Source organism: Sphaeramia orbicularis, chromosome 12 (assembly GCF_902148855.1).
Source record: "Sphaeramia orbicularis chromosome 12, fSphaOr1.1, whole genome shotgun sequence".
In the NCBI taxonomy this organism is placed as follows: Eukaryota; Metazoa; Chordata; class Actinopteri; order Kurtiformes; family Apogonidae; genus Sphaeramia; species Sphaeramia orbicularis.
Genome location: NC_043968.1, coordinates 24462974 through 24478160, shown reverse-complemented (window position 1 = coordinate 24478160; position 15187 = coordinate 24462974). Strand labels below are relative to the sequence as shown.

The window sequence follows — 15187 nt, the reverse complement described above, 5'->3', positions numbered from 1 at the left end:
GACTACAAATTGTTGCTCCTCTTAGGGAATAATAAGTTCTGTGCATATGCAAACATACGGCAAACACAATATAAGAACAATAAAAGAAAAAAAAAGAAAAAAGAGGTCATATACAGTTCATGTAGTACAGAGTACAATGTGGCATTCAGCCTAAGCAGTACTCAGGGGGCTTTTGAAGTGAGAACCACTACTCTGCAGGAAGGCCCTTTGGCTCATGGGAAACAGCCCAGATCTGTCGTCTAATAACTCAGCCCATGCAGAAGTCCTTTATACTGTTCCACATTCTCAAACAGGGTGCAGAGATTCAGCTGCGAGCCCCACGCTGCTGCCTAGTAATGAAACACTCACAACTTCTCTGTATTTAGGTGTGAGTAATTTCAGACAATATCTTTAAGAGCAATAGGGATGTTTTTATAGAGACAGTGGTTGCATGAAACTGGATTTTTAAACTGTCCATCACCAGTTGCTTTACACAGTTGTACAAACAGTCCAAAGTTCCGCTCTGAAAACAGCTGAACTTTAGGTCATGTGTGTTTCAACACATTAACTTTCTCTTCTGTGTTTGTGAAAGAGCATGTCAAACAAAGATAAATGAATGAATCATCTTCTCCAACTGTGTTGGATGGATCCATCCTCTGAACATTGATCCCATCTAAACAGATACAGTTTACAAAAGTGTATATGATAACTTTATATGGTAACTTCTGCTGTAAAGAAAAACATTTTATTACAGTGAATGTAGAGAGCAGCTTGCTTATAAATTTGTTTGTTTGATGTGTGACATTTGGACAAGTGTTGTATGAAATACAAACTGGCTAAACAATAACATGAAAGGGCTCTAACACCTCAGATTATTATGAATCAACTCTCATTTGATATTTTTTCAAAATATTTCTGATGATATTTTCTTTTCAGTCAGTCGCAGTTAAATTCACATACAACTCACAGTATGTACACCCCTCATCAATAACCTACAAAAGGATTTACACTCATTCTTTCACTGGTGAAAAAGATGAACTGTATTAAAATGAACGTGTTACCCTGTTTCCTCTATCTCTTTCAATGTTTTCTTGACTTCTCTCCCCACCCTGGTTACCTCCAATCTCCCTCTGTCTACTGGACTCTACACCTCTGTAACAATCATCTTTTTCTAACGTCCAGATTGGACAATACATGTAAAATTACCATTACACTATTTTACATATATTCTATATTACATATAAGATTGGTCGAACTCTGTATTATATGAGACTGGGTTTTTAGACAAACGCTTGTTTTGTACTCTGTGTTTGATCTGTTTGGTCAAGGACACATGTACACCCATGTTAAAAAAGAGGTGCTTTCTCATGGAAGTTTCTCACAGAAGTGATCTCTTCCTGTACTCCCAGATATTCCAGCCTGGCACAGACTTTTTTTATTAGTTTCATATAAGAGACAATGACAGACTGTAATCTTTGTACACTCCTGTAGACAGCTTCCGCCTCTGTATGATCTGTTCCTTGTTGGAGCTCCGATTAAAATACACAGAAAGACACCAATCGTCTAATGACCATTTTTTATTCTGAGGATGAACGAGCAGAGGATTTTTTCCACAACAATTTGTTTATTTACTTATTTAATCTCCTCAAATTTGGATGTGGACTTTGTAGAGTGGGGGGATGGGAATTGTATAGATATTATATGGAAAATCCAAAAGTATTGTTTTTTCTTTGTATGACTGTCACTTTTTTTCACCTTGATTTCAATAAAAAGAACATTGAAAAAAATTGTCCAGCCTGAGACCAATTACAGAGCCAGCCTGATTTTATCAAGTCTGTTGGTGTCATTGGCTCAATGTTATTTCAGGTCCCATTACTGATTATCAAATGTACACCTGGAAAATAAAAAAACAAAAAAAGGTCAAGGTGAATGATAAATGAGAGAGGAAATCCAGAAGTAAGGGAACAGAAGTAGCTGAACTATTTAAGTGTTGGTGCTGTATAGAGAGTATAGAGAGGCATCTGAAGTTGCACAATAGTTCTCAGTTCTTAGTTGTAGAACTAAGGCGCTTTTTATCCTTAACACCGATGTATGATTCTCTTAATACTTCTGTTACAATGCTCATACCTCCTGCATATTGTCACAACTGTGCCCATATGACAAAAGTACCTTTCAGGGGCAAGACCCTTATGAAACATGGGAGTGGTTTAAAAGATTAGGCATGGACAAGAGAGAAGCAGAAGAGTTGTCACAACTTTCAGATCACTGCACATCAAGCAAAAGGAATAAGCACCCATGAAAATCTGCACACAGTCCTGCTGAGACTCCACTGTCGACACTCCAGATACATTTCTGCTGAGGTAAGACACATGCTGAAACATGATTATATTTAAAGTTTAAATCCAGAGATTGTGGTGGAAGAAATATTATCTGTCCAAGCGCAGATACTAGAATGTATAACCATTCAAGTAGAAATACAGCAAGTAGCCATGTGCTGGAAAAATAGATAATGTCCTCCTATTAGTCATTGTCTTAAAGAATTATCTTCATGTCTGGCATTAGAGAGGCTGACTTATAGTCTTAAACATAAGTTTGGTGATATTTATCAAATTTGGGGCCTTTTCTTAAAGTTTCTCGGAAACACTGATCTGAAAATTACCGTTGACGCTGTAACTAACTCCTAACACATCCTGTAAGGACATTCAGTGTTAATTTGATTAACCCAGCACTTTTTGTGCTGTAAATGTATCTGCCATTGGGTGTATTGCAATAACACTTGTATGTCATGCTCTACACTGGCTGTACAATCCCTTGAGTAGTGTCGATCTGCTGTCTATAAACATTTTAATGGTAATGCACTATGCATTTAATTATGTAACTTTATGAATATTTATGTTCTTCATTTTTGTTTATTTATACATTTAATTTCTCCTCTTTCTAAACCTTGAAAGATGAGAGGCGAGACTGGGGGTTGGGACTGGGGTTACTATAATTTATATTGTATGTCTATGTTCACTTTGTATCTACGTACTGTGATTCTAACTTTCAAAATTTAAATAAATACATGTTAAAAAATAAAATAAAAATACAGTAAGTACCATTAGTAAAATGCAATGTTTTAAAAAGATAACAAATGTGACGCTAAGAGCTTTCAAAAGTTGAGGAAAGTTTTGTTAAACGTTGACATCATTTTTAGATATTTTTAGATATAACTTCAGTTGATAGCTGCCAAATACGTACAGGGATAAAAACAAACAAACAAACAAAACAACAACAACAACTGTGTGCCACATTCAGGCACAACTGATTAGAGCTACACATAAATGTATAGTTACTGTATGAGAAAAAAATAATTTTTTGCTGGATGAATAATGTGCTCCACGGTACATTATCAAACAAATTAATACATACAAAACATGGAAAACAACATGAAATACCACTTCTCCCTTTTGTAATTTGTTTAATTCATTGAAATTACTATGTTTTAATGTATTTTTCTGTCAATGTGTATAATATTAAGTTCTACTTCTGCTTCAAAGTGCAATGATCCAGCACCATCCTGTATTATTATTCAACCATACATGGCTTATTTGGGCAACTGGAGCAGTGACAACCCCACCTATATTTGATGAAGAGCCAATAGGAAGTCTTAAACCAGTACAAATAATAAAAACTACTGTACATAGATATAACCTAATAAAACAATTAAAATTCTGAAAGGGTTTGGGTTCAACAGGGGGAGCAGTGTCCAAATACTCAAGCAAAAAGGGAATTGCGCCAATGATTTGTTTATCTTCTCAATCAATAAAGTCAGCAATAAAAATTGACAAGGACCAGGTTAAATAAGGAAGCAAATGACAAAATCAGGGGAGCTTCTTCGATCACCATTTAGAATTAACTTCGTATCTGTTTACCCATTTGATGTATGTTTGTCCCTTGGTTGTTTATTGTAAAGCATCTGTGACGGGGTTCCTCAGAATGAAAGGAAAAATAATGGCGTAGTCGAAAAAATATTTTTTTTTTAAGCGATTTATTGTGCTTGTCTTCCCAGAGTGCAAAAGTTAGTGCTCAGTACAAAGTAAAAAAAAAAAAAAAAAATTTACAATCATAGCACAAAAAAAAAAAAAAAAAAAAAAAAAAAAAAAAAAACTTCTTCAGTGTATCTAGCTCAGCATCCACTGACCCATGATGGAGACAGGCCCTCTTTTAAAACCCTAAGGCTCCTCCCCCCAGGTAATTAACACCCCAAACTGGCCATATCTCCCATACCATTCAACATATCATATGAACATAATTACAATAAATTCTCTCAAAATATAACACATGTAATACCCTTAACAACGGGTTTCTAAAACAACCAGGAAAAATAATAAAATTATTCCAGTGCAAAACTGGCACTTTACGGTGACGTCACCAGCACGTCAGCGGACGGCATCCCGCGCATGACGCAACTTAACCCGGAAGTCAGAGAGGCGCTCGGTTTGACAGCGGAACATGTGAATGTGGGATGCATGCTTGATGAAAAGTTTGGAGGTGGCAAACAATGAGAAGAACAATGGATTTACAGCAGTCAAGTGTGCACCCAAGACTACTGCCATGACGGTCTAACGGTAAAAAGGATGAAACGGAGCAAACGGACAAAAGATGAAGTAAATGGACAACCAGGTAAAGAGCGTGTGTATGTGTATGTGTATGTGTGCGTGCTTTGACTATCACAGGAGCTTTCCCGCGGTACCTGACGGGGCTCTTCCGTCACAGCATCTTTGAGTACTTAGAAAAGCGCTATATAAAACCAATGTATTATTATTATTATTAAAAGCAAGGGGATTCAAACGCTAAAACCTGCTTAAAATGTTCATTTAAAGTATCTCAAGTCCTTAAAATGGATGCGTATACTAGCTGGCCTCATAGTGATGGGCAACCATGTACACACGAATGAAGTCAGAAGAGTAGTGCAAATCATAACATCTTTGTAAACTCTTCCTATCTGCAATTGTGCATTCTGTTGTTATGGTCAGCAGACGCAGCAAGACCATTTAATTAATTAGAAGTGGTGCTTCCAATCACAATTTTATCAACTTTTGTAACATGTAAACAACACATCACGAGCAGCAAAGATAATAGTTTTTATCTCATTGTAGTTTGTACTTGTTTGGACAATTTCCGCTATACTGGAGCATGGGGTGAAGTTGTTGGACTTTGAGTGACCTCTAAATAGGCATCAACCAACTTCATTTTTACACTGCAGTTTTCTTACATGACAGAGCAGATTTAAACTTGTGGAGCTGAGTTTTAATAAAATCTGTATTTATCACTAATGTACAACCATGCATCACACCGACCACAAAAGAAGAGAGAAGCCAACTAGTGCAATGACACCGGATTACTTTATCCTACAAAATGTTGCCATCAACACAGAATGCTATACTTACAGTAACTCATACTCTGGTGTCCTGTGGTTCTCAAACACCTCCTATATCTGGTCTGTCCTCCTGCTGGGGTCTATCAGGGCTTAGCATTTCAGCGTCCATCAGTCAACTTTCCCTTTCTCCTTCAGCCCTTTTCTTCTTCTTCTGTGTCGGGGCTCTGAGGTTGTGTTCCTGTTCCCCCTGATTGAACCCACGCTACCCTAACCTCTGAAATACTCCCTCCATATGCTGTAACTGAGTGGAGAAATCACGTGACTATATTATTATATCATCTAAGTATACAGGGTGGGGAAGCAAAATTTACAATATTTTGAGGCAGGGATTGAAAGACAGTGTATGACCAATTAGTTTATTGAAAGTCATGAGAATTTATTTGCCACAAGAAAATTGACATAATAGAAAATGTTTTTATTCTATGTGTCCTCCTTCTTTCTCAATAACTGCCTTCACACGCTTCCTGAAACTTGCGCAAGTGTTCCTCAAATATTCGGGTGACAACTTCTCCCATTCTTCTTTAATAGTATCTTTAAGAAAGTCGACATTGCTGTGTGATGTTCTATTGGTAGCATGTTCTAAAACACCCCAAACAGCATAATCCAGAGGGTTTAGATCTGGGCTAGAAGGCGGCCATAAACATGATTCCCAAAAATTGCTAAAGTTGGATTTGTTGCTGTTGTCAACAAGTGTTTTGGTGTTCTTGTGTAAGATTTTAACTTCAAATCATATTTTACTGCATTTCTAACAGTCTTGTTGTCTGCCTCAAGTTCAATTGCCATTTTTCTCATGGATTTGGTTGGATCCTTTAGGATTTTGGATTTGAGAGCTTTAATAAAAGCTTTGGTACGTTTTTTGTTGCTTCCTCCACTTCCAGACTTTCTCGTAATAGTTTTGCTCATAGTCATTCTCTTCTTTCCATTATAAACAGTCTTTATGGACACTCCAACTATTTTTGAAATCTCCTTTGGTGTGACGAGTGCATTCAGCAAATCACACACTCTTTGACGTTTGCTTTCCTGATTACTCATATGGGCAAAAGTTTCTGAAAAAGTATGGAAAATAGTGTTAGGTATGATTATGACATCAATATATGTTTGGTTTCAAAACAATTGACGTAGTGCCTGCTGAGAAAAAACAACTAAATGTTCATTGTAAATTTTGCTTCCCCACCCTGTACTAAGATGGAGTCTGTTGCTGACTACTTAGACAGAACTACATCAACCGCTGAAATGTAGCATGAGCATTTAAGAGCCCAAAAGTCATCCCATTAAACTCAAACAGCCCCAAAGTGGAGGTGAAAGCAGTCTTCTTTCAAACCCTGGGATCCATTTCTCCTTGCAAGGTCAAGAGTATATCCACTTGACCTTTTTTAGGTAGGTCAAGGTCTCTTCCATCCTAAGGATAGGAAAGGCATCTTTGTGTTAAATGGCATTATTTCCTGTAATCTACACAGAGATGCCAACCACTATCTTTTTTTTAGTAAGATGATAGGGGTGGCTATGGATTACAACTTTCTCAAATGACACCCCTCTCCATCATGTCTTTTATCTCTTTGTATATCAGTGGTGGTAGTGGTTGGTACATTTCCTTAATGGTACCACACTGATCCAACCAAAATCCTCATCCTTCTTCTACTTTCTCTGCAGGGCCTGTTGTTCTGTCTGGTCTTGTCAAGTTTACTTGGTTATACCAGTGAAGTTCCTCACCTCTTGATTGGGAGATTCCTCTCCTCCTGGGTCTGCAGTTTCCACCACGGCCTTTTCATTGGTCACACACTCCCTACACGTCTGCATCCTACCTGGTATACCCTAAGAGCATCCTGTAGAAACTGAGTGGAGATTACAGACTCTGACAGGGACCCTTCCCCCTTTATCACTGAGATAACTCTGGCTACCCCCAGGCTTCTGCTTCAAGTAAGGCCTCTACAAATGCAGTGTAATCCACCCCACCAGCACCTATGCAAGCCAGGCCCCACAACATAATGTCAGTGGTTGGGGGTATCTGAACCGACCATTGGCTTGGTGATAGTTCTCTGCCAGACTACTTAGGCCTCAGCAGCTGGCCTGCCTAGTTTTGGTCAGCTGTGAGCAAGAAGGATTCTGGGAAAGTCAAGCAACATGCCCAGCCTGCTTACACCGCTGACATAAGTCCATCCATTCCTGGGATAATCAGAGCACTTTGACTTAAACTGGGATTTTATGGGTCCAGGGTGTGTCAGTCAAGCTGGATGCCTGTTAGAAGTTGTTTTATATCACTGATGAGTTCTTCTGTAAACCCTCTCAGCTGATCTTTGAAAGTGTCTAAAATTTAGCTTTTTAGGGATTTCTTCCAATCAAATGTATGTAATGGTTTGTGACGGAACTCACCCACTGTACACATGGTTTCCAAAGGTCTTTGTCTGCACCAGGGGTCTCAAACATGCGGCCCGGGGGTCAAATGCGGCCAAAGGTTCCAATCCGGCCCGTTGGATGAATTTGCAAAGTGAAAAAATTCCATAGTTAAAGCTGTCAAACTCATTTTAGTTCAGGTTCCACATACAGACCAATATGATCTCAAGTAAAATAACAGCATAATAACCTACAAAAAATAACGACTCCATATTTTCTTCTCGGTTTGATGTGAAAAAAATATTACACTATGTCTATAAATGATGACAACTTAAAATTTTTGTCTTTGTCTTAGTGCAAAAAACAACATTAAATTATGAAAATATTCACACTTACAAATGATCCCGTAACAATAAAATGTGAACAACCTGAACAAATATGAATAACCTGAAACGTCCAAAGAAAATTAAGCACAGTTTTCTGGCTGTTACTGTTGCCTTTGTTGATCCGATCCATAACGCTTGTTAAAATTGCATTTAGTTTTCTTAAGAAATTTCCATTTTTTCAGGTTATTCACATCTTTTGTGTTAGGATAGTTTAGAAAAGTAAGTATTATCATACTTTAATGGGGGGGTTTTTGCACTAAAACAAAGACAAAAATTTGGATATGTCATTATGTATAGGTTATTATGGTCTTATTTTACTGGTCCGGCCCACTTGAGATCAAATCGGGCTGAATGTGGCACCTGAAAGAAAATGAGTTTGAGACCCCTGGTCCACATTGTTTGTCCTAAATTAGTAGCACCTCCATAACCTTGGTCTTCAGTGCACACACACCCTCAGTGTCTGTGACAGGGGTCCCTCTCTCAATCCCAGATGCATCTGTTGTTGTAGGGCAGGGGTCTCCTAACCTGGTCCTCCAGAGCTACTATCCTACATGTTTTAGATGTAGCTCTCTTCCACCACACCTGATTCAAATGATAAGCTGATCATCAGGCTCTGCAGAAGCCTGAGAACGACCATCAGGTTTGCTGGAAGAACATATTTGAAGAGAACACCCTGAACTGTCTTGTCTGTTTGGTTTACAGTCATGTTTATCCTCTTGTACTATTCAGTTGATCTTTGTACTATTCGCTGTTGTAAGAACGAGCCACTCTGCTTCACAGAACTTACTGCACTTATACAAGAGGGTAAACATTACTGTAAACCAGACCGACAAGACAGTTCAGGATCTTCCCTTCAAATATGTTTCTTTGACTTACGCTGTGTATATATAAGTGAAAGCAATTATTTAAATTAAAATACTGGTGGGAGATATGATGTCAACAGAGACAAGTTGTAAAAGAGTGTGCACCAATAATGAAGTTTTAACCCTCAAACAGACCTACAACTATTTTTATGGGTGACTTTCAAATGATTTTTTTCTCTACAAACTACGTGATCTTTTGCTTTTTACATTTTTTGGTGAGAAGCAACAATTTTAGTACATTAAATTTACTGTTATTCTTAAAAGCTCAAAGTAAATTGAATGTTCGCTATATTAAACTAGAAAAAACTGAAGAAAAAATTACTTTTTCAGCAAAACATATCATGGATCAAAAATGAAAACACATGCTTCAGCAACCTCCATTTGTCAAATTACATGGATATTATCGGTGAATCATTGTTACAGAACATAACGGTGTTTCCATGTTCACTACAGTTTCTAAATGTCCAAGTAGACACATCTGATATTGCTGAAAAGCTGAGAAACTGCATTTTCCCTGGATTATTTAAATATATTAAGAGAATTACAGGTTCAAAAGTTAAAATTTACATTTTAGATCAATAGATGCTCTTAGTTGGTGCTCATTTAGGTCTTAATTCAAGGGTTACAACATAAATATATAAACATAATCACAGTTACCCTTGTGTTTTTTCAGTGCTATACAGTTGTACCTTATGCTGCAGCCAGAAATTCCCACTAATCATTCGTCATGAAGGTCAGAGCTTTGAAACAAAGGATGATGAGCATTTTCTGTTCAAAGTATGGCATCAGCTTCCTCATACTGGTTGGGTTTATCATCAGCGTCAGCATCCTGCTACATGACATGGATCTCCCTGGGGTAAGAACTTTAGCCTTAGAGATTACAGTTAATCATAAATTGTGTTAGTCAGGACAACAATAGTGCAAAGTCATTCTTAATATTTTTTTTTTAATGTAAAAATGCATTCAGGTGTGGGTTTGTATTTTATGAAGATGATTTTGTGTCTTTATTATGCAAGCAAAGGGGAAAAGGGCAAACAAAAAATACCGTTTTGAAAGAAAAAATCAAGATTTGAAAACAAAAAGGAAGGGTTCAAGATTTTTAAGCTTAACAAAATTGATTGTGTTGTCATTTTCTTTCATTTCAAATCTGAAACTTCACCATGCAAGCCAAAATATTTCGTCATCTTAAAGGTTTTTTTTTTGCAAGTCCAAAGGTTTTTCAAACCTCTAAATGTTTTGCAAATCAAAATGTTTTGCTTGCAATTTCAAGCGGTATTTACTTCTGGGTCAAAATTGTTTGCGAGTAGAAAAGTTTTGCGTGTCAAAATCTTTTGCGAAGCAAGAAGTTTTGCTTGCAAGTTCAACTGAGCACGATGGGTGGGACCTACACGAGCAGAAGGGGTGAATTTCTATTGGTAGCTTGCTTTGGATTGACAGTATGACTGGTGTCTGGTCCTCCAGCCCACTTGAACACGATGGGAACCATGGTGGGAACATGATGGGAGCCGCACTGGGCACCAGGCTATGGCAGAGTAACCCCAGCTGTGAGCTCACAGCCGGGTTCCTTGTCTGGCTCGTAGCTGGGCAGAGCCCCAGCTGTGAGCTGATTTACTATCCCTACAACAGTCTTGCCACATCTTTCACATTTCATTCAAATGTATGATCAAGTGCAAATATAGTGAATATTGACATTTGAATCTTTAAACTTTGCCTCTCTCCTGCCAGTTTCCTGCCGTAAAAACAGCCACCCCAGGAGGTAAATCACCTCCTGACCTCCAATCTAACTTCTGCAGCTTCCAACCATATTCTGAGGAGGAATCTCTGGAGAAAGCAGTGGAAGAACGGCACCTTCTCAACTCAGTTACTTGGCCTGAAACTCCTCTGATTCCAGTTAATTTTACCCTAAAGCAGACCAGTGATCCTGCCCACAGCACTTTCACAATTCTTCCAGGAGGAGGGGAGTGGCGCGTAGGGGATCACCTGAAGATTATCATTCAAGTGAAGGATTTTGAAGGCCATCCAAAGACGTCTGGGGGAGACTTCATAGTGGCTAGGTTGCACAACCCAAAGCTTGGTGCAGGTGTGGCTGGGCAGGTGGTGGACCTCCTCAATGGATCGTACTCTGCTGTGTTCCCTCTACTCTGGAATGGAAGTGCAGAAGTTGAGGTAAAAATGACGCACAGTGAAACTGAAGTGTGTTTGGATACTGTATTATTTCCATTCAAATATGGATTCTGTGATCAGTTTTGTTAACTCCCCTGAGCAAAGACATAAGTCAGATAAAGTGGATTGAACTATTCCTTCAGGTGACACTGGTTCACTCCAGTGAGGCTGTCACAGTCCTGCGTAGGCTGAACAGAGAGCAGCCAGACAGGATTTATTTCCAAAGCGTCTTCCGTTCAGGCTCAGTGTCTGAAACCACAACCTGCAACATCTGCCTGAGACCAAACAAGCAGCCCATATGCAACTACACCGACCTCCACACAGGGGAGCCATGGTTCTGCTTCAAGCCAAAAAAGCTGAGCTGTGATGCCAGGATCAGCCATTTCAGCGGTATATTCAAGGAAAACCTCAGGAAAAATGAGAAAGAGCTATTTAAGAGGTGAGATGGTACATGCATTTTTTTGTGTTTGTTTTTGATTTAATGTCCACAGTAAAATGTGGAAGTGAGAGCAGTGACATGTAACTGGGACACTTTATTTCTAGGCCTAAAAAACTGAGATGCTTTGCTTTTTTCACTACAAATGACAAATGACAAACCTAAAGAACAGTTAATGTAAATGATACATTTTTCATGTGAGTTTTTAAAGCTTTTTCACTCATATTTAAACCCTTTCTTGTATTTAGGGTGTCAATGGCTAATATTTATTAATATTTATTCCTCAGTCATGTCAACATGAAAGTCTCCATTCCAGCTCTAGGTTCTCCCAGTGTCCTGGTATTGCCAAAAAAGGAAGGTAGTGCATTTTTTTTGTAATTCTGCTATGAATAATGCAAAAACAATTTCCAATCTACTAGAAAACTATGTATGTAAGCCAGTTTTAGAGAAGTGTGCTGGGACCACAGAAATTGCCTCCAGCTGTTAGTAGTGGGCTACATCAATTCTCCAGAGATAAGGATGAGCCAAAAGATGTTGATAAAATTATTTTCTACCAGCTGCTTTTGCTACAAAAAAGAAGGGTATGTTTACTTGAGTTTAGGTTCAACCTGCACACTCTGTATCTCAGAGCTTTGTAGATGGAGCTTTTATATACCAATACTGTTACAGTCATTATCATATTGACTGCTACTTTCCTACACATTCATTCCAAACGATTTGAAAAACTGAAGAGCCCTAAAAACATTACATATTTATGGCTCGTTGATAAAGAATTCATCTTAAATGCATCAGCATCAGTCTGTAGATGTCCGATTCAGATATGATATCAGTTAAAAGTTTGGACACAACTTCTCGTTCAGTATTTTTTCTTCCTTCTCATTCATTTGTAATTTCATTTGTAGGCATATGAAGAACTCAAGCAATCAGTTGATCAATCAATCAATAAAGAAAATTGTAACAAAACACAAATAGATAATAACAAATGCAGTACGTATTCTAAAAGGAGAGGGAAGAAGTAAAAACATATCTCATCCATCCCCTTTCCCATGTTAACTTATTAATTATTTATTGTTATAAATACTTACATGTACGCTTATCCATACATATACTCAAATGTGCACACATTTAAGAATTATGAAAGATTACATGTAGAATTATGCAGGAAACAAAATGTGTTAAAAAAAATCTGAGTATGTTTGACATTTTGAATTCAGCTTTGCACACTTTCAGCATGTAAGCTGTGAGGGACCTACACTTGTTAGCAGTCACACAAATAAATACAAGGGGCATTTTACCTTTTTCTTCTACTTAGGTTACAATGAGAAGAACAACAGTGTTGTATCACCTGGACCAACTGGCTACTACTACCAGAATGTGTGGCGTGCTCTAGGTGGCACCACAGTCCACCAGTTCAACAGCTCCTCTGCCATTACTGAATGTCTGAAAGGCAAAGTGATCCACTTGTATGGAGACTCCACCATCAGGCAGTGGTTTGACCATCTCAGGGATGCACTTCCAGGTAGGAGACACATAAGGATTTATGCCAACAGCTTGATGTTGTCTGTAACTTATGCCTCTATGTGGTACCGGCTCATAGTGGTGGAGAATCCCAGCTCCATAAATAAAAGTCCTGCCATGTATTGGTTCTACCTGTTCACTTAACACAGGTGATTCTACTAACTATCCCATCTACCTGGATGAGGAGTTGTGCTCATTGTTTTTTTGAGGGGGCTGGTTCAGTGACCGGTTGTAACAAATACATGGCCGGACTTTTACTTTATGGAGCTGGGATTCTGAACTCAACTCGACTCGGGTACCAGGTACTATTCCTGGAGGCCATTTCCATTACAGGATAGTACCGACTTTAGAGTACCTGGTCATCCTAGAGACACAGTATGTAACTTCTGTAACCATGTGCTGTCATCTGCTTGAGTTGCTGATAAACTTGCTCCTTGCTCCAAATCTGGTTTGTTAAAAATGGCGGGGTATGCTTTGATGACGCAATGACGCAGTGACAACTCTCTGACCAATCAGTGGTCTGCAGTGTTTACACATTTTAGTATGTCTTCACCTGTTTTGGAACCTCAGCTGAGCAGATACTAAAAATATAGTACCGGGTACCAGATTCCAGGAACTTTTACGTAATGGAAAAGGCAAAAAGGTAGAGGCCAAGTCTTGTCGAGTCAGTACCACGAAATGGAAACGCAGCTTTAATGTGTCTTATTTCTGTTCCCTCTGATAGATCTGAAGGAGTTTAACTTACACAGTTTAAAGCAGCCTGGACCTTTCATGGCCTTAGATTATCCAAACAACATCATGGTGACGTTCCGCTGTCATGGGCCCCCTATTCGTATTCTTAATGTACAAACCAGTCAGCTGCATTACATTGCTAATGAGCTAGATAATGTGGTTGGAGGAAGTAATACTGTTATAGTTATTGGCATCTGGGCTCATTTTGGCAATTTTCCTATTGATATTTACATCCGGCGGCTGCAGACCATCCGCAGAGCAGTGATGCACCTGCTGGACAGAGCTCCAGGTACACTGGTCATCATCCGCACTGCAAACCTCAAAGATCTGACACTTCTAGGGAGTTTCTCCAACAGTGACTGGTACTCACTGCAGCAGGACAAGGTGCTCAGGGCAGTATTCAAAGGAATCAATGTCCACCTGGTGGACGCCTGGGAGATGACCCTGGCCCACCATCTGCCCCACAACCTCCACCCACAACCTCCTATTATAAAAAACATGATTAATGTCGTCTTGTCCTATATATGTCCTAAAAGAGGTGGTTAGATGTGTTTTCCAGACAGGAGCATTTAAGATTGGAGCACATAAGCAGAGTTTACATCTTCTGATGCATTTTGATGCAGCAGTCAAAATGCAATCACTGCATGTTTATAATCTATTTTCAACCACAGTTTAATAAGCATAGGGATTTTTTTTGTTTGTTTGTTTGTTTGTTTTTTAAGTATGAAATTGACTAAGAGTCATACTGACTTGGATAAAAAGTGCAACGTGTTTACTGTAGTTTAACATTATATAGTATATCTGAAATGTAATTATTTAAGCACTACTGTAACTGGACATTTTTACTTCCAAAAAATCTGTCAGTTCAGATTAATGTATAAGATGAATAGATTTTATATTTTCTATGTCAGGGTAAACAATAATGACAAGTCTCTGCAAACTTTGAACATGTGAACGTTAAGGAAATCAAATCACAAAAGTGATTTACTGTGGTGGAAAAAAGTTTTTGGACACCCCATGCATTTGTGATATATTACATTAAGAATAACTCAAGTCTGATAAGTACTGTTCCATTTTCCAAACTCACATGCTCCCCTCTGTACTTATATGGTTCTATTGGGGTCAAAACCCAATGTTTTAGCAAGATAATGAAACACATCCAGGACATGACATGTTGAAACTGTCAAGAATTTAGTTTTGTTATTTTTTATTGTTAACAACAAACACAATAATTTGCATTTGTTTGTGTCTGTCTGATACAGCCACACCTTTAGAAACACAAAAAATATTTTTCTGCAAATATTTCCTGATAATATTTGAGACTGTGTACAATTTAAGGGTGTCCAAAAACTTTTTA

The 15187-nt window shown here is 38.3% G+C and overlaps 1 protein-coding gene across 5 annotated transcripts; it reads left to right on the top strand.

Moving 5' to 3' along the window:
- The first annotated feature begins 4483 nt into the window (after positions 1–4483).
- On the top strand, positions 4484–15088 carry LOC115430524 (NXPE family member 3-like). Of its 5 annotated transcripts, none has more exons than XM_030150591.1 (8): positions 4484–4644; positions 7052–7206; positions 9655–9837; positions 10707–11147; positions 11288–11583; positions 11868–11938; positions 12893–13099; positions 13823–15088. In XM_030150591.1, exons 3-8 carry the CDS (start codon positions 9709–9711, stop codon positions 14374–14376), a joined length of 1698 nt encoding a protein of 565 aa, XP_030006451.1. In that variant the 5' UTR covers positions 4484–4644; positions 7052–7206; positions 9655–9708; the 3' UTR covers positions 14377–15088. The 5 variants fall into 5 exon arrangements, with proteins under 5 accessions (XP_030006451.1, XP_030006450.1, XP_030006454.1 ...); XM_030150590.1 differs by having other exon boundaries at positions 7052–7318; XM_030150593.1 differs by lacking the exon at positions 4484–4644 and having other exon boundaries at positions 7125–7141.
- The last annotated feature ends 99 nt before the right edge of the window (positions 15089–15187 follow it).